We start from the raw sequence: 17,264 nt of genomic DNA, 5'->3' as shown, positions 1-17,264 counted from the left end.
CAAGCTGTTGGCATTGCTGCATTCTCTTCCAAGGCTCTAGGGCAGGATCCTTGCCTCTTCCAGCTTCTGGTAGCCCCAGGCCGTCCTTGTTTCTGACAGCTTCACTCCCATCTCTGCCTCTGTCTTCACAGGGCTGTCTTCTTCCTTCCTTGTCTTTCTCCTCTTCTTAGAAGGACAGTGATGTTGGCTTAAGGACCCACCCTACTCCAGTATGACCTCACCTTAAGTAATTACATCTGCAGGGACCCCTTTTCCAAATAAGGTCACATTCTGAAGAAAGGGTTAGGACTTCAATATTACTTGGGGGGGGCAGTTGGGGTCACAGCTCAACCCACAGATCACCTTATATTCACCAGGTCCTAACTGACCTCATCTCCCCAACTGGGACCTGAGTTGGAGACCTGGGTGTCACCTAGACACCTCCCTTTCTGTCCCCAACCTGACAGGCACCACACTCTGCGTATCCTGCCTCTCAAATGTCTCCCAATTCATTTCCCACCGTCCCTGCCCTGGTCCAGGCTCTCCCACCCTCTCCTTGCCCTCCGCCCCCCCAGACTTCTCCCTTGACTCTGGCCAATAATCTCGGCCCTTCCCACCCACCTTCCACACAATGGCGGGGTTCTTTCCAACGCACACATCACACCCTGCCCATCCTCACTCATTCAAGCTCCTTAACGTTGTTCATAAGGTCCTTGCATGGGCTGCCTCTGATTCCTGGATCCTTCATGGGGCACATGGTGGGACCTCATCTAAACCTAGCCCTGGTGAAAGTCAGCTTGCCACCCCACTCTGCACCTGCACCCCCTCAGAAAAAAATATGAACGGAGAAGAACACACAATCATGGGGACTCAACACTTTTACATCCAAGGACAAGTAACTGGTTCTGTCTACATTTCCCTGGCCATTCACTATTTCATGCTTTCTCCTCTCTCTCCACTAACTTCTGCACCTCCTTTTCACCCCTGACCTTCCTTCCTACGCTACTGAGCCAGCAGAAGGAACCAGGAGGGAACACGTTCCTGACACTGTTGACACTACATCAACACCCATATATGGGCCATATATGGGCCCATATAGCCCCTCCCCGTTTATTGTGGCCGAACAGCCCAGGCCCCTTAGACCAACCCCTACTTGTGTCCTGAGCCCCACCCACCGTGCCCACTCAAGGACATGAGGCTGTGATTCTCTCCTCTCTCCTCCAGAGCATCAATCTCCCCTTCTCTGGATCACCCCATAGGCACACAAACATACTGCGACATCTCCCATCTTAAATAAACCTCTTGAGATCCTGAGCCTCCTTCCAGATACCACTCCATTTCCTCTCTAGAAAGGATCATCTACACTGGCTCTCTCTATACCCTCTTTGAACTCACCCAATTAAGCTCCTGCCCCCCCCCCCAACACCACCAAAATTGCCTTTTCCAGGATTACTGATGAATTCTGTGTCACCAGCCGCAGCGATCGGTTCTCAGACTTCATTGAACTTGGCTTCTAGGCAGCATTTGGCCTCGTTAACCCTTCCCTCCTCGCTTGGACTTCCTAAGTGGCTCAGTGGTAAAGAATCTGCCTGCCTGCCAGTGCAGGAGACACAGGTTCAATCCCTGGGTCAGGAAGATACCATGGAGAAGGAAATGGCAACCCACTCCAGTATTCTTGCCCGGGAAATTCCATGGACACAAGATGGGCTACAATACCATCAGGTTGCAAAGAATTGGACAAGACTTAGCGACTGAACCATAAAACCCTCAATCTACTTCTCACTTGGCGTCCAGGACAGCAGACCACCCTGGATCTCCTTTCACTCCCTGATTGCTCTTCCTCGGTCTTCTTGGCTGATCCCAGCCCTCTACATCTGAGTGCCCAGCCTTAATGCCATGGACTTCTTTTCTATCTACACTCGTTCCCTCACCAGCCTCTCCCGGTCTTAAATGTCATTATTCACTGACAACTCCTAAATTCCTATCTCAAGACTGAATCTCTCCCCTGAAGTCCAGACTCAAATATTCAACTGCCAACCTGATATCTGTACTTGGATAAACTTGAACTCTTAATCCTCTTGTAGCCCTTTGCCAGTCTTTGCTTCTGGTAGCTCCATCCTTCCATTACTCAGGCCAAAGACACTGGAGTCATCCTCAACTCCTCTCTCTCTCACTTCCTCTACCCATTTCCACTTCAGCTCACCTCAGCAGCTACTGCCTTGGTTGGAACCACTACCTTTTCATGGGGCCTCAGCTTCCATTCTTGCTCCCTAAAGTCAGTTTCTACTATTAAACCAGAGTCAGATCATGTCCTTCCTCTGCTGATGGCTCTCACCTCTTGTAAAGTCCAAAATCCTCAGTGACCCACAAGGCCCTGAAAACCTGTCTCCCCACCCTCCCTGCCTGCTGACTACCTCCTCTCCAGTCAACTACACTCCTGCTATAGTCTTACCTCTGACTGCACTTGACCCCTCACCTCCTTCATGTGTTTACTCAAATGCCACCTTCTCAGAGAGGCCTCCCCCAACCACCTTATTTTAAAATTACAGACACACTCATGCACACCACACTGCCCAATCCCTTTGCCCACTTCTATTTATTTCATAGTACTTACCACTTTTTCACTTATATATCTTATTTTGCTAATTGTCTCACTCTCCCCAGGAAAAAGTGAACTTCATGAAGGTATAAAATTTTGTCTTTTGTATTCACTGCACCTAGAATTGTGCACGCGCTCAATAAATATGTTTGAATGATCAATGAAGCACTGTTTGTTGAATGACCTTGAGGACTCCAGCAGGATGTAAGCTACAAATTTCTCGGCGTAGACTTAACTCCATCATCCTTCCAGCTAGAACCCGTGTTCTAGCTTCATTTCTGCCTCCACGCATTTGCTTAAAGTCATGTCTGTGCCGGGATCACCCCTTACCCTCCAAGAAGCTCTCACTCTGATCTCCCTCCCCGCGTGTCAGTCGTGACGAAAGTGGACCGCGTCCCCTCAGGCAGGGCTTGAAGGTAGATGAGTTACTATGGTTACTGCACCCGCTTGGGGCAGACTATCTCCTGGCTGCCCAGCCCCTACGTGTAATAGATGGTTTGCAGATTCTTAGCAGCCCCGCGCACGGACGGGTATATGGGGCTGCAAACCTAGTTTTCTGACGCTCCCCACCCCACCCACGCAGTTGTCATGGAAACGATGCGCTACCAGCACCGTCTCCCTCCCCTTTCTCTAAGAGACACACAGACAAAGCTAGAGGGTTGAGTGGGCTGGAAGATTGTCCGAAACGCTGAGAAGCTATGCAGTCCCATCGCTCTCCACTGTCCCTCCCTGATCCTCCAAGAATTGCTACGCCTGCGCAGGAGACAGAGTCTGGGTACCAAGACTAGCGGGCAGTCAGGCACGCATGCGTACGAGGGTTTTGCGCGTGCGCTCTGGTGGTATCTGGGAGCTAGGGGAACGAGCGCCGCGCTAACCTTGCGCCTGCGCAACTGAAGCCCGCTGACGGAGGCCGGTGGAGGGCAATTCTGCGCTTGCGCTAGGGCGGGGGGAGTGAAACCGAAGCGGTAAGGGCGTTGGGGGACCGGCCGGCGCTAGGTGCGCCTGCGCCTTGGCTCGCGGGGCGGCTGGGGGCGGGGCCCAGAAGGGGAGGGAGAGAGCCGGCAGGGGGAGGGAAGAGGCCGCAGGAGCCCGAGCGTTGACCGACGGGCAGGCGGGGGCTGCGGCGGCGCCGGTGAGTGATCCGCGGCCCGACTCGGTCCCCACCCTCTGTGACCCTCTCTCTTCCTGGAGTCTCCCCTAGCCCCCGTTGCCCCGCGAGCCAATCCCGCTCCCCCATAACCCTCAGGGCTCCCCTTGATTCGTGGCAATCCCCGGAGCCCCCACAATCCCCGCAGACCCTAATCCCTAAGAGTTTATATTCCCGGCTCCTCCACTGTCCTAGGAGCCTCCAACTCACCATTATTTCTGGACTGCCCTTCTAAGGACCACTTCTCTTACTGGTCTTGGCAGACGTCCGATTGCCCCCGAACCCCCAGAGCGCTCCACTGATCCAGTTCTCCCCCTTCTTGCTGCATCTCCTTTTGAGGATCTTCTTATCCCCATCACCCTCGTGTTTCATCGACCCCCGAGACACCCCCATTCTACTTGCATTTCCCACTCTCCTATGCGCCCAGTTCTCCTCTAACTGCCGCAGACACCCCCTCTTCTTCCGCTCTTCCTCATTTCCCTCCACTCCTCCAGACCCTCCCCCCATTTTCATCAACTCCCTGGCCTGGCACTTTGCGCCGCGCCTGGCACGAGACGAGCGTTCAGTCGGTGTCATCTATTCTTAGGCACTCTGAGGGCCCCCAGCGGCCCGTCTCCTCCGTCTGCCCTCCGCCCCCACCCCTGTCCCCGAGGACCCGGGAGCCGGTGTCGGGGCGGCCGGGGTGGGGCGGGAGGCGCGGGGCCGCTGAACCCCTTGCCAGCGCCCTGCGCCCTGTGCCCGCAGCGCCGGCGCCCCCCATGCGCCAGGCGGCCGGACGGCGGCGTCGGGGGGCGCCATGGCCTCGGCGGCGGCGGGCGAAGCGGAAGAGACCACCCGGCTGCGCAAGCCGCGCTTCTCTTTCGAAGAGAACCAGATCCTGATCCGCGAGGTGCGTGCCCACTACCCGCAGCTTTACGGCGCTCAGAGCCGTCGGGTGAGCGTGGCGGAGCGGCGGCGAGTGTGGGACGGCATCGCCGCCAAGATCAACGGCATCACCAGCTGGAAGCGCACGGGCCAGGAGGTGCAGAAGCGCTGGAACGACTTCAAGCGCCGCACCAAAGAGAAGCTGGCCCGCGTGCCGCACTCCACGCAGGGCGCCGGGCCTGCCGCCGAGGACGCTTTCTCCGCTGAGGAGGAGACCATTTTTGCCATCCTGGGACCGGGTGTGGCGGGGTCAGGAGCTAGTGCAGGGGCCGAGCAGCCCCCCGCGGCTGCTTCTTCACAGCCGCCAGCCCCGAGTGCCTGCGCCCAACGCTTTGTGCTGTCTGAGGATCGCAGGGAGGATCGACGCGCGGGTGAGTTCCTTCCGCATCACCTTAGCAAAAGCAACCAAATTCTACTTTGTGCCTGGCGCTGTTCCGAGCCCTTTCTCTGACGCTTCAGATCCTCACTACAACCCTGTGAAGGGCATGCTGCTATAATCCCCATTTTACACCTGTAGAGACTGAGGCTCAGAGAAGTGTAGTGACTGTCAAAGACAAGAATGGAACCCAGACCCAGATCTGGCTCCAGAAATCCATAGCTGGGTTCATCAGCTCGCCCACAATTTTCACTGTAATTGTAGTGTAGGGAGTGACTCCGGAGGCAGACAGTTTGGGCTCCAGTTACTACTTTGCCACTCAGCTGTGTCATTTGGGACAAGTAACTGCTCATCAGTTTCTGCATCTGTGAAATGGGAATAAAAGATTGTCCCCACCTCACAGGGCTGCTGGGCAAATTAAATGGGCTTATATGTGTAAATTGCTTAGCACATTGCCTCCTTGTTAGTTCCTGATACAATTACCTACACTGTTAAGTAGGAACTGTTTCACCATTTTGTAAATCAAAGACTCGGGAGGTTTGGTAATTTTCTCAAGGTCATGCCCAGAGTAGAGAAACCCAGGAGACTGGGGTACAAAACTTGCCATGCAACCTTGACTCTGGATGATTATTTCTTCTACAGCTATACCCCAGGCAGCTGCCCCCGAGTGTTGGGGACAGAGGTGTGACTGAAACATCCTCAGGTCTGCCCTTCTGGGACTCACAGTTCAATGGGAGAGACAGATCCATGCATAGACCGTGATGACTCAGAGCAGGCAGGGCTGGGTGGTGGGAGTTCTGAGGAGAGCACCTGATCCAGCCTGGGCAGTCAAGGAGGGCTTCCTGGAGTAGGAGGCATCAGAGTTGAGATACAGAGTGAGGATGAAGAAGAGCTGGAAAAGTGTTCCAGAAGAAGGAAGAGCATGTACAGTGGCTTGGAGGCAAGAGAGCTTGGCCACTTTAGGAAACTGAGAGATGTTGCCTTCTGAGAGGAGAGGAAGGAAGAAAGAACATAGTTTTGAGATGAGGCCAGAGAGGTCAGCAAAGGTCAAACCATGCAGGTCCTTTAGGCTGAGATAAGGAGTTCAGTTTTATCTTAAGTACTGTGCAGAGCCACTGAAGGGTTCAGAGAAAGAGGGGACATGTGATCCAACAAGGCTTCTCAGGATCATGTATTATAATTTTGAGAGGTGCATTCACTCACCCAAAATCACACAGCAAGTAAGCAGTAAGAACTTGAATACAGGTTGTGTCCAACTCATAGTCCATGAACTTAACTTATGCACTGGACTAGACGGCCTGATATATGTACCGTGTGTGTGTGTGTGTGTGTATACACATGTTGTATATGTATATTGTTGTTTTTGTTTGTTGCTAAGTCAAGTCCAACTCTTTTGCAACCCCATGGACTGTAGCCTGCCAGGCTCCTCTGTCAATGGGATTTCCCAGGCGAGAACACTGGAGTGGGTTGCCATTTCCTTCTCCAGGTAATCTTCCTGACCCAGGGATCGAACCCATGGCTCCTGCATTGCAGGCAGATTTTCTACTGCTGAGCCACCTGGGAAGCCCACAACAAAGACAATTAATATTGACTGAGAGTTAATGAGCGTGCCAGAACTGGATCACACTTGGTTTGTAAATAAAGGTCAGGACTTTGGATTTTATCTTGAGGGCATCTGGGAGGCATGACAGTGTCTTAAGCAGGAGAAAGACACAATCACTTGGGACCCTTGTCTTAAGTATGAAGCAGATGTCAGTGTTTCTGTGAAATGGCCCCATTGAACCAGCACAGAGATGGCAAACTTACTACTTCAAAAGCTGTGCAACCCCTCCATTCATTCATTCATTCAACAGGCAACATGGTAGGCGCTGCGAATACTACGGAGAAAAAGACAATTTTCCTTTTCGTATGAAACTGACATTCTAACTATGGTAGACAAACCACAAATAAGTAACCCTCAAAGCAGATTATACGAAGAGGTGGTAAAAGAGGTAAAACAAAGCATGTTAAGAGTATAGTGAGTAATGGGAGGGGGGCAGCCGCTGTAGACAGGGGAGTCGGGGAGGGCTTCTCTGGAGGTGAAATTGGAGCAGAGACGTGAATAGAGACTGGGCCAAGTGGCTATCTGGAGGAAGAGTACTCCAACTGGAGGGAACAGCAGGTGCAAGGGCCCTGAGGCAGGCATGTGCTTAAAGTATCCTTGATTAGAATCTCACACAGAGATTACCCACTGTGTAAAACTCTTAAAAGAGGAATTGCTCTGACTGAAGGACCCGAGCAGGGCCTGGGGCAGCCTGAGGAATCTTTGCTTACACAGGAAGGACAGATAGGGACCATTTATCTTGTGACCTAATATTTGAATGAAAGAACAGTAACAATAACAACATGGGGACCTTAACTGTGTGCCGGGCACTGGCCTACGCCATATACCCATGGCGATTCACTTAACATCTGTAACCACCCTCGGGCAGATGTTCTATTACAGGATTACTTGGTCCTGTGTTCATAGGCATCCATTTACAGATGGGGAAACTGAGGCCCAAAGGTTGCAAATAACTCTGATTTTTAACTCTCCTAGTGGTCCTTCCATAACCCCTGTGAGCATGAAGGCTGGGCCCCTTTCTGTTCTTTCTGTGCTTGTGCTAAGTCACTTCAGTCGTGTCTGACTGTGTGACCCTATGGATTGTAGCCCACCAGGCTCCTCTGTCCATGGGCTTCTCCAGCCAAGAATAGTAGAGTGGGTTGCCATGCCCTCCTCCAGGGGATCTTTCTAGACTAGAAGACTCTAGGAAGCTCTTCCTTCACTAGACTAGAAAAGTCATGTATTATTTCCAAGTGGCTGCAGTTCCCATGTGCTTTATGAAGAAGACTTGCCACCATGGATCCCGTAGCCCCGGCCCAAGGAATGGTTAAAAGCATAGGCTCTGAAACCTACCTAGGTTCAAAGCCCTCTTTTCCCATTCACCAGCTCTGTGACACCTCTCTGGGCCTCAAGTCAGCTCATCTGTAAAATGGGCTAATAACACTTACCCCAGTGACTGGCTGGGAGGACTCGGTGAAATAACATAAGAGGAGAACTTAGCTACTTCACTCAGGGCTGGCCAGGAAGATGTCCAACCACCTTTAGCTCTGGTTATTGGCACTCTGCCAGCCTCTCCCATCTGTCCAGGCTGCCTGGCCTAAGAAGATGGAGGGGGTGGTGATCCTGGTGGAGGGAATGGTGTGTATACTGGCCTTGAGGCAAAGAAGAGGAATAGAAAAGGGCAAAAGCTGAGACCTTATAGCCCTAAAGAAAGTCTTGGACTGTCCCCCTTGGGTGCTGGGAGCTGTGGGAGGGTTGCTACCAGGACTTGGGGCCTGCTGCCCAATCAGTACTGACTCCTAGGAAGCCCTGGTTCTTTTCTCATTAAACACAAAATTTTGTGCTGGACATTGTTCTAGGCGCTGGGTAAACAGCAGTGAACAAAACAAAGCCCTGCCTGATGGAGCTGACATAAGGAGGAGGAGACAGACCACACACACAGAGCGATCCCATGCCAGGTGGAGATAAGTGCCATAAAACCAATCAGGGAGGGTTAGGAGAGAGAAGAGGACAGAGCTGCTTCAGACAGAGGGTCGCGGATGTTCTTCCCAAGGAGACTGAGTTTGAGCAGAAGCCTAAGGAGGTGAGGGAGGGAGCCCGGCAGGTGACTGGGGAAAGATCTTTTCCAGGCTGACTGAGAAGCAAGTGCAAAGGCCCTGGGGCAGGAGTGAGCCTACAGTGTATGAGAATCTGGGACTTACCTGGTGGTCCAGTAGTTGGGACTCCACACTTCCAATGCAGGGAGCACGGGTTTGACCCCTGGTTGGGAAACTAAGATCCCACATGCCACCCAGTGTGGCCAGAATTTAAACAAACAAAAAGAATATGAGGACCTACACGGAGGTCAATGTGGCTGGAACCAAATGAACAAGAGAGAGTAGGAGTGAGACGTGAGGTTAGGGAGGCAATGGAGGCAGATCGTGGGGACCTGAGAACTTTGCTTTTACTATGAGATAATAGCCACAAGAGGGTTTTGAGCAGATAAAATATCTCACTTGTACCTTTATTGAGGGAGAATTCTCAGACCATACAACCCACTGATTTAATAAGTGTACAATTCAGGGACTTTTAGTATATTCATAAACTTGCACAACCATCCCTACAGTCAATTTTAGAAATTTTCATCACTCCAAAAAGGAACCCTATACCTCTTAGCCATCAACCCTGCCATGTCCCTCCATCTCTGCCCAGCCCTGGGCAACCGCTAATCCACTTTCTGTCTCTATGAGATTGTCCATTTTGGACATTCCATGTAAATGAATGATAATGAGGTCCTTTGTGAGTAGCTACTTTGCTGTAACATAACTGTCGTGTATTTTAGTTGGACCCCTGAGGGCTGCTGGTGGAGAACAGACTCTTCAGGGGTGGAGGTGAGGCTGGGAGCCCAGTGAGTAGTCCCAGGTGGGGAGATGATGGTGGTTGGACCAGATTGAGGGTCATGGAGCCGGACAGATGTTGGACAAATGGTTATTTGTACACAAGTGGTGTCTTGGGAAAGAGAGTGACTTTTTGACTTTGTCCCAAGTAGCTAGAAGGAGGGAGCTGCCATCATCTGAGATGGGGGTGGCTGAGGGAGGAGCAGGTAGAGGGGAGAACCAGGAGCACAGATCAGGCAAGTGAGCTGGAGGCATCATTGGATGATATTATTGGAGGGGATAGGCGAGTACACAGCCAGAGGGAGAGGTTCGGGCAATCTAGGAGCCTGTGCATGCAGACTCTTCATGTCCACGCGTGTGAATGATACCCCAGGTGAGAAGAGGCCGAGGAAGCCCCACAGGCTTGCACTTGCCCTGGCACAGGCCAGAGTTGAGACTGCCATCCTGCCATCCTGGTTGGAGAGACCCCCTATTCCTCCAGAAGTCCCCCTCTCCTGCTCCAGCCACCTCTCCTGTCTCCCAGGCCCTCCTGCCCCCTCCCTTCTTCTCCCCAGGATCCAGGGCTGTGGCCAGAGATGGTTCTGTCTGGATAGTTCAGAGCCTTCTAGAATGTTGGTTCTTACTCTGAATGAGAGCAGAGCTACCTGGCTCAACAGGAGACCTCTAAGACCCAGTTTCCATTAAGGCTGGCACCGGCCACCAGCTTATTGTTAAATATATTGTTTCTCTCCCCTGGGTCATGGGGCTTCTGCACCAAGGCATGATCTGACTTAGGTTTTCAAAGGCTGACTTTGGGGCTAGGCTGGGTGGGAGGTGGAAAGGGGAAATCATGACAGCATTACAGGTCCCGCCCGTCTCACCTACATCTCTCTCTCCACAGACACACCAGCCCACAGCAAAGGGGGCTCCAGCAGCCCAGAGCCTTGGGCCAGAGCCTCCTGCAATCCCCAGGAAGGGGGCTGCCAGCCACCCAAGGAGCGTGAGTCCTCGTCCCCTCCAGCCCTGCAGACGGTCCAGCTACCCCGCCTGGCCTTGTCTCCACCGCCCCCAGCCCCTCCATCACTGCCGCCGCCACCCCCACCCCCCCAGCCACCGCAGCAAGCCCAAGCAGCACCCTCGCCCCCCAGCCCCCCACCCCCTCCGCTGCCTCCACCCCCGGCCCCAGACCCCTCCCTGGACTTCCTGCGGGCTCAGCAGGAGACTGCCAATGCCATCCGGGAGCTGGCGGGCACCCTGCGCCAGGGACTGGCCAAACTGAGCGAGGCCCTCAGTGCCCTGCTGCCCCTTCTGCCGGGAACCCCCGCTGACCCACTGCCCCCACCCCCGCCCCCACCCCTGCCCCCCAGGCCCATCTTGCCCCCCACCCCCAAGGTGGAGGTCACCCCAGAGCCGGTGTCCGTGGTGGCGGCCGTGGTGGATGGGGCCGTGGTGGCAGCCCGAGGGGTGATCATTGCCCCGAGGAGCGAGGAGGGGGCCCTCCGGCCACCCCCTGCCCCTCTCCCACCCCATGACTCCCCCCCCCACAAAAGGAGGAAAAGTTTCCCTACACGGAAGAGGCGGGGGCGATGGAAATCTCCCTGAAATCTGCCATGGGATTTGAGCTTGTCTACGCACCTTTTGCCTGCACCTCCTCCCCAACCTTAGCCCTGTGGAGGAGGGCAATGCACCTTCCCTTCCCAGCTGCACCCTGGCTCCCTGCTGCAGGGGCACGAGCACCCCACCCCCTGTACTAGTTAGTGCCTGATTCTGGGGCGGGGAGGCCTCCTGGATGGGCCCCCCCAGCCCTTTCTCCAGTACAGCGCTGTCTGCCTGGCTGCTTCCCCCAACCCCGACTTCTAAGCCATGGATTTTATGTTATTTATTATATAACATAATAATATGGTGGGTTGCGGAGGGAAACCTGCACTACCCCCCCACCCCCGCCCCCACCCCTAACAACTCCTGGCCTTGACTTGAAGAGAACTGACCCACCTCCCCAACCCAGACTTTGGAGGGGGTGGGGGCTGCAAGACAAATCAGGATGAAGAGGAGACTGCAGTTTGTACCCTAGGGAGGGAGGGGGTGGAGTTCTCACTGGGGAGATGGAGGTTGAGCCTTCTGCCTCCCACTGCAGGTCTCTGACCTCCAGAGCTTAACCCCCTCTGTCCTCCCCAGTGGTGACCAGATATCAATAAACTTATTTTTTAATACAATTACTTGGGGCTCTGCCTGAGACAGGCCTGGAACTGTACCACCTATACCAGCCCCATCTGTCCGTGGTCAGGTGACACCCCCTTGAAGTTGGAAGCTGGTAGTTTTCTAGACTTTTTTTTTCTTTTCTTAAAGTCATCAAGTCCTGTGTTCAAATCTTACCCTACTTTTTCATCCTTCAGACACCCCATGCTAAATGTGACCTCTAGGAGGACACCTTGGATTCCTTTTTCTGGGCTCGGATGGGTCTGCTGCTTAGATTTTCCCTCAGCATCCTGTCGTCCCTAAATGAACACATGCCTTTATTTAAAGCCTGCTTCCCCTCTAGTTTAATGAAGTCGGGAAGCTGGTTCTCTTTTCTACTCCCAAACTGGCTGCAGAACCTTGTAGCTAAGTAGGTAATAGCCATCACCCTGGACTCAGACCTGGTTCAACCCCTGGTGCTGCCCTTTATTGTCCTCATCTGTAATATGGGCATAAAGATTTAGCTACACCTACATCCTATTCATCCTTCAGGTCACAGCTCAAATATCACCCCCTCAAGGAAAGCCTTTCCTGACACCTCCTTTCTCCCCCAGCAGTTATAAAAGAAATGGAGTTAAATAATCACTTGAGTACATTTAAATTGAATGTCTGGGGACTTCCCTGCTGGCCCAGTGGTTAAGACTCTGAGCTCCCCATGCAGGGGGCCCAGGTTCAATCCCTGGTCAGGGAACTAGATCCCACATGCTGCAACTAAGACCTGGTGCAGCCAAATAAACGAATAAATATTTAAAAAAATAAATAAATAAATTGAATGTCTGCCTCCAGGTGAGCCTTGTCAGGGCACGGCCTAAGCCATCTTAGTCGCTGCAGCGTCCTCAGCATTGCCCATCACAGAAGAGAGGTTGAGTCTTTGAAGTAATGGGAGCTTTAAAAACAACTTTCATTTATGGTGCTCCTTTTCTATGCCAGGCTCCACGTTCAGCATTAATATCAATATGCATTTTAAGGTGAAGGTACCCAATGAAAAGCAGGAGTCTCCATTTTCTCCTGAGGTTGAGAGACTTGCTCTAAATTGGTCAGGGGCCAATGCAGTTCACCAGTCTGACTGGAATTCTTGACTCCCACTCTCTTTAATATTTACCAAAGAATAACTAAAGACGATTTTACTTGATACATAGATGGCCTTTTTAATGGCTCTATATGTACATAGTTTTATTTTGTAAAAATGAACCTAGTACTTAAAACCTGTAATTAGGCACATAATACCGCTTAGGATAAGGCAGAAGTAAATAGCCTTTTTTCATAGAAGTTACTTCAAGAAAAATGTTAATAACAGTGGTAAACAAAATTGTGCAGCTGAGACTGAAGTTTGGATAACAGAAACAGCCCTGCTATGGCTGCAACGGGATGAAGGAGAGGGGAAGCAGGCGCTCCCTCATTAGTTTGAAAACTAACGAATGCAACCCTGGCAAGTCATTAAAATACTTTGAGAGCACAACAGAGACCCAGGCTTCCCTGGTGGCTCAGTGGTAAAGAAATCTGCCTGGGTCAGGAATGTTCCCTGGAGAAGGAAATGGCAACCCACCCCAGTCTCGTGTCTACTTCTTCGAGTAGCCCGGCGGCCTACAGTCCATGGGGTAGCCGAAGAGTCAAACAAGGCTTAGCGCCTGAACAACAGACCCAGGCCTAGAGAAGAGAGGCTGATGTAGGTTAGAATCTGGAAACCCGTCTCTCCTACACACGCCCCTTCTCCAAGCATGCCCTGCAGCGTTCCATCGCCGGGAAGCACGAGGGTCCCAAAAGCCTGCTTTTGCCTATCAGGTAGTAAGCACTCAAGGTTGGAAAAAAACGAGGTCTGGTTCTCGCTCTCCCCAGACACTATGCCCCACCTCCAACTCTTGCTATCTCTGGCCTCATTTTCTCCTTCCAAATTAGTGAGCCGTAGAGGTCGAGAGCTCCTCTCAACCCCGCGCTCACAAACCCCAGAAATTGAGGTGGGGGGCTGGGTTGTGGACAGACAGCGGGAATCGTGAAGGCCTCGACCAACCTCCCAGGCGGCGGAAGTGCGTCGGTTCGTCTGCCCCGCGGAGCATTTCGGGAACTGTAGTGAAGTTCGGCGGGGTGCGCAGAAACTGACAGTGTAACCCTTTGGAGACCAGAGCGCGCCGGCGGAACTGGAACAGTTAGGGGCGTTCGACCACTCCCTTTGGCAGATAAAGCAACTGACGCGGAGACCTTCAGCCCTCTCCTTTCACTGGTTTTCGCTGGCCCCAGTCAATAGTCTGATATCCAAGATTCTGGGCAAGACGAAATGCCAGGTGGACAGTCCTACCCAACACTTGGATCGCCAGCTTCCTGTCCTCCCCCTACCCTGAAACCTTCCAGTTAAGGCCCCTCCGCCCCCGCCCCACGAGCTGCTGCCTTCAGTAACCGGTAGCCGGCCCACCTTTTGAAGGGCGGGGAACTGAATCTCAGAGAAGGCAAGACTTGCCTAAAGTTGCACAGCATGTCGGAGTAGAAACCAGATGCCTGTCCACTTCCTGCAATTTCTGAATCCCCGGTGGCTCTCACCCTCCGTATCACATCCCCGCCCTCAACCTTTGTGTTCCAGCTGCTTGGAGCAGCCAAACTCCCTGCCCCGCGGGGAGGAGTAGTCACGGCTGCGCAGCGGAGAGGCGGCGAGCCCCAACCCTCCTGCAGCCTGCGGTCCCCTTTAAGAACAGGCCCCGGCGGGACTACGTTTCCCAGAAGGCTTTGCCGGCGCGTTATGTAACTTTCCCTGCGAAGCGGCCTCTGGGGCAGAAAGAGGCGGTGGCGGCGGTGGCGGCGGCGGGAGAGGCGGGAGCCCGAGGCGGCGGCGCCCGCGGCCCATCGCGGGGCCCGAGCTGTGCGCCGCGGCCCGGAGCCTGGACCCGGCGGGGGCGCCGACGTGCCTCTGCCAGTCTTTTCGAGGAGGCGGGAGTGAGGAAAAAGGCTTAGGGCCCAGGGGGCGGGGAAGGGGGGCCGGGCCTGGATTCGCGGGGAGGCCGAGCGAAAGGCCTGGCCGTGGCTCGCGGGGACGCGAATCAAACGGCGGCGGCGCGGATCGAACGGCGGCGGCGGCGGGTGGAAGGCTAGAGCCCGAACGGGCGCGTGCGGGGGCTATGGCGTCCGTGCAGGCGTCCCGCCGCCAGTGGTGCTACCTGTGCGACCTGCCCAAGATGCCGTGGGCCATGGTGTGGGACTTCAGTGAAGCCGTGTGCCGCGGATGCGTGAACTTCGAGGGCGCGGATCGCATCGAGCTGCTCATTGATGCCGCCCGCCAGCTCAAGCGCAGCCACGTGCTCCCCGAGGGCCGTTCGCCGGGGCCGCCGGCCCTCAAGCACCCGGCCACTAAAGATCTGGCTGCCGCTGCGGCACAGGGCCCTCAGTTGCCGCCTCCACAGGCCCAGCCCCAGCCGTCGGGGACAGGCGGCGCTGTCTCCGGCCAGGACCGCTATGACAGGGCCACATCGTCGGGCCGCCTCCCCCTGCCCTCGCCCGCCCTGGAGTACACCCTGGGGTCCCGCCTGGCCAATGGGCTGGGCCGCGAAGAGGCTGTGGCGGAGGGGGCGCGAAGGGCCCTGCTTGGCTCCATGCCCGGCTTGGTGCCCCCCGGGCTGCTAGCAGCTGCGGTGTCTGGCCTGGGAAGCCGAGGCCTGACGCTGGCACCCGGCTTGAGTCCTGCCCGTCCAGCTTTCGGCTCCGATTTCGAGAAGGAGAAGCAACAGAGGAATGCGGACTGTCTGGCAGAACTGAACGAGGCCATGAGGGGCCGGGCAGAGGAATGGCACGGACGCCCCAAAGCCGTGCGGGAACAACTGCTGGCGCTGTCCGCCTGCGCCCCTTTCAATGTCCGTTTCAAGAAGGATCACGGGCTGGTGGGACGTGTGTTCGCCTTCGATGCTACTGCCCGCCCGCCAGGCTACGAGTTCGAGCTGAAGCTCTTCACCGAATACCCCTGTGGTTCTGGCAACGTGTACGCAGGAGTCCTGGCCGTCGCTCGCCAGATGTTTCATGATGCTCTGCGCGAGCCGGGCAAGGCGCTGGCCTCATCAGGCTTCAAGTACCTCGAATATGAACGCCGGCATGGCTCTGGGGAATGGCGCCAGCTGGGGGAGCTGCTAACGGATGGGGTCCGCAGCTTCCGAGAGCCAGCCCCCGCCGAGGCCCTGCCCCAGCAGTATCCAGAACCGGCCCCTGCGGCCCTCTGCGGCCCTCCCCCACGAGCCCCATCCCGGAATCTGGCTCCCACTCCACGCCGTCGCAAGGCCTCCCCTGAGCCCGAGGGCGAGGCAGCTGGGAAGATGACCACAGAGGAGCAGCAGCAGCGGCACTGGGTGGCACCCGGCGGCCCATTCTCCGCTGATACCCCTGGTGTGCCCTCCCCCATCGCCGCCCTGAAGAACGTGGCCGAGGCCCTGGGCCACTCCCCCAAGGACCCTGCCGGGAGTGGGGGCCCTGTGCGCGCCGGGGGTGCCAGCCCCGCCGCCTCCTCCACGGCCCCGCCTCCAGCCCAGCATCGTCTAGTGGCCCGCAACGGTGAGGCAGAAGTGAGCCCCACAGCAGGGGCGGAAGCTGTTAGCGGGGGTGGTGGTGGCACCGGGGCGACCCCTGGGGCCCCCCTGTGCTGCACCCTCTGCCGGGAGCGTCTGGAAGACACCCACTTCGTCCAGTGCCCCTCAGTGCCCGGACATAAGTTTTGTTTTCCCTGCTCCCGCGAGTTCATCAAGGCTCAGGGCCCTGCTGGAGAGGTGTACTGCCCGAGCGGAGACAAGTGCCCGCTAGTGGGCTCCTCTGTCCCCTGGGCCTTCATGCAGGGAGAGATCGCCACCATCCTTGCTGGAGACATCAAGGTTAAGAAAGAACGGGACCCCTAGGCCACCACTGCCACCAATCTACTGCCCATCCGCCCCCGCCCCCCTCCACCCCTTGCCACCCACCGCTGCTGCGGATAAATTATTCCCTCCCCCACCCAGGCCTGTGCCTCCCCCACCTGTGTACATACCCACTTCCTTATCCCAGATGGGTCCCCTGGGGTAGATGCATTGAGGGTGGGGGGAGAAAGCTTCTGTCCGAGGGGGTGTTGGGGTCCCCTGACCCCTCTGGTTTCCCTCTCCCCTCCTTGGCTTGGCTTTGCTGCTGCTTGTAGTTGAGGGAGAGGTGGCCCCCTCCTCCTTGAGAAGGGGCCTTCTGAAATCTCGCTCTTTATAAATGAAGCAAAAGCATTTTATTGCCCCCTCCCCCCCATCTTACTCCCTTTTCGTCCTTCAATAAACCGAAAGATGGGTTTTTTCCTTCTTGGTCCCTTAGTTGCGTGCGATGCTGCGCCCCCTTTGGGACTAAACTGATCCTGCAAGGGAGAGGACGTCGCGTTGTAGCCTCCAGGTGGCGCCCTTCACTCAGGTGGGCTCACCGGCTGTTTTTTTACAAAGGCTGGCCGAGCCTTCTAGCCATCAGCCCGTTTTCCAGATGCCAGAACTAAGGCTCACCCGGGGGGCGGGGCGGGGGAAGGGGATGGCTCTTGCAGGATAGCCACAACCAAGCTCGGGAATTAGGTTTCCCGTCTGGCCCATCCCCTACATCAT

General features: G+C 55.3%; 2 protein-coding genes across 2 annotated transcripts; both read left to right on the top strand.

Moving 5' to 3' along the window:
- The first annotated feature begins 3,544 nt into the window (after positions 1–3,544).
- Positions 3,545–11,675, top strand: LOC122692207 (Myb related transcription factor, partner of profilin). Its single transcript, XM_043899548.1, has 3 exons — positions 3,545–3,710; positions 4,470–5,020; positions 10,364–11,675. Exons 2-3 carry the CDS (start codon positions 4,522–4,524, stop codon positions 11,062–11,064), a joined length of 1,200 nt encoding a protein of 399 aa, XP_043755483.1. The 5' UTR covers positions 3,545–3,710; positions 4,470–4,521; the 3' UTR covers positions 11,065–11,675.
- Positions 11,676–14,446: 2,771 nt separating this feature from the next.
- On the top strand, positions 14,447–16,973 carry IRF2BP1 (interferon regulatory factor 2 binding protein 1). The gene has a single exon (XM_043899547.1). The coding sequence runs from the start codon at positions 14,802–14,804 to the stop codon at positions 16,554–16,556; it is 1,755 nt and encodes a 584-aa protein (XP_043755482.1). The 5' UTR covers positions 14,447–14,801; the 3' UTR covers positions 16,557–16,973.
- The last annotated feature ends 291 nt before the right edge of the window (positions 16,974–17,264 follow it).

This window comes from Cervus elaphus, chromosome 4 (genome assembly GCF_910594005.1).
Source record: "Cervus elaphus chromosome 4, mCerEla1.1, whole genome shotgun sequence".
Classification (NCBI taxonomy): domain Eukaryota; kingdom Metazoa; phylum Chordata; class Mammalia; order Artiodactyla; family Cervidae; genus Cervus; species Cervus elaphus.
The sequence above is the reverse complement of the archived record's forward strand: the minus strand, read 5'-3'. Positions and strand labels throughout refer to the sequence as shown.

Bases quoted from the DNA above. Each gene is read 5' to 3' on its own strand.
- IRF2BP1 (XM_043899547.1), top strand. From the start codon at position 14,802: ATGGCGTCCGTGCAGGCGTCCCGCCGCCAGTGGTGCTACCTGTGCGAC.
- LOC122692207 (XM_043899548.1), top strand. From the start codon at position 4,522: ATGGCCTCGGCGGCGGCGGGCGAAGCGGAAGAGACCACCCGGCTGCGC. The intron at 5,021-10,363 runs GTGAGTTCCTTC...CTCTCTCCACAG, and splicing joins CAGGGAGGATCGACGCGCGG to ACACACCAGCCCACAGCAAA.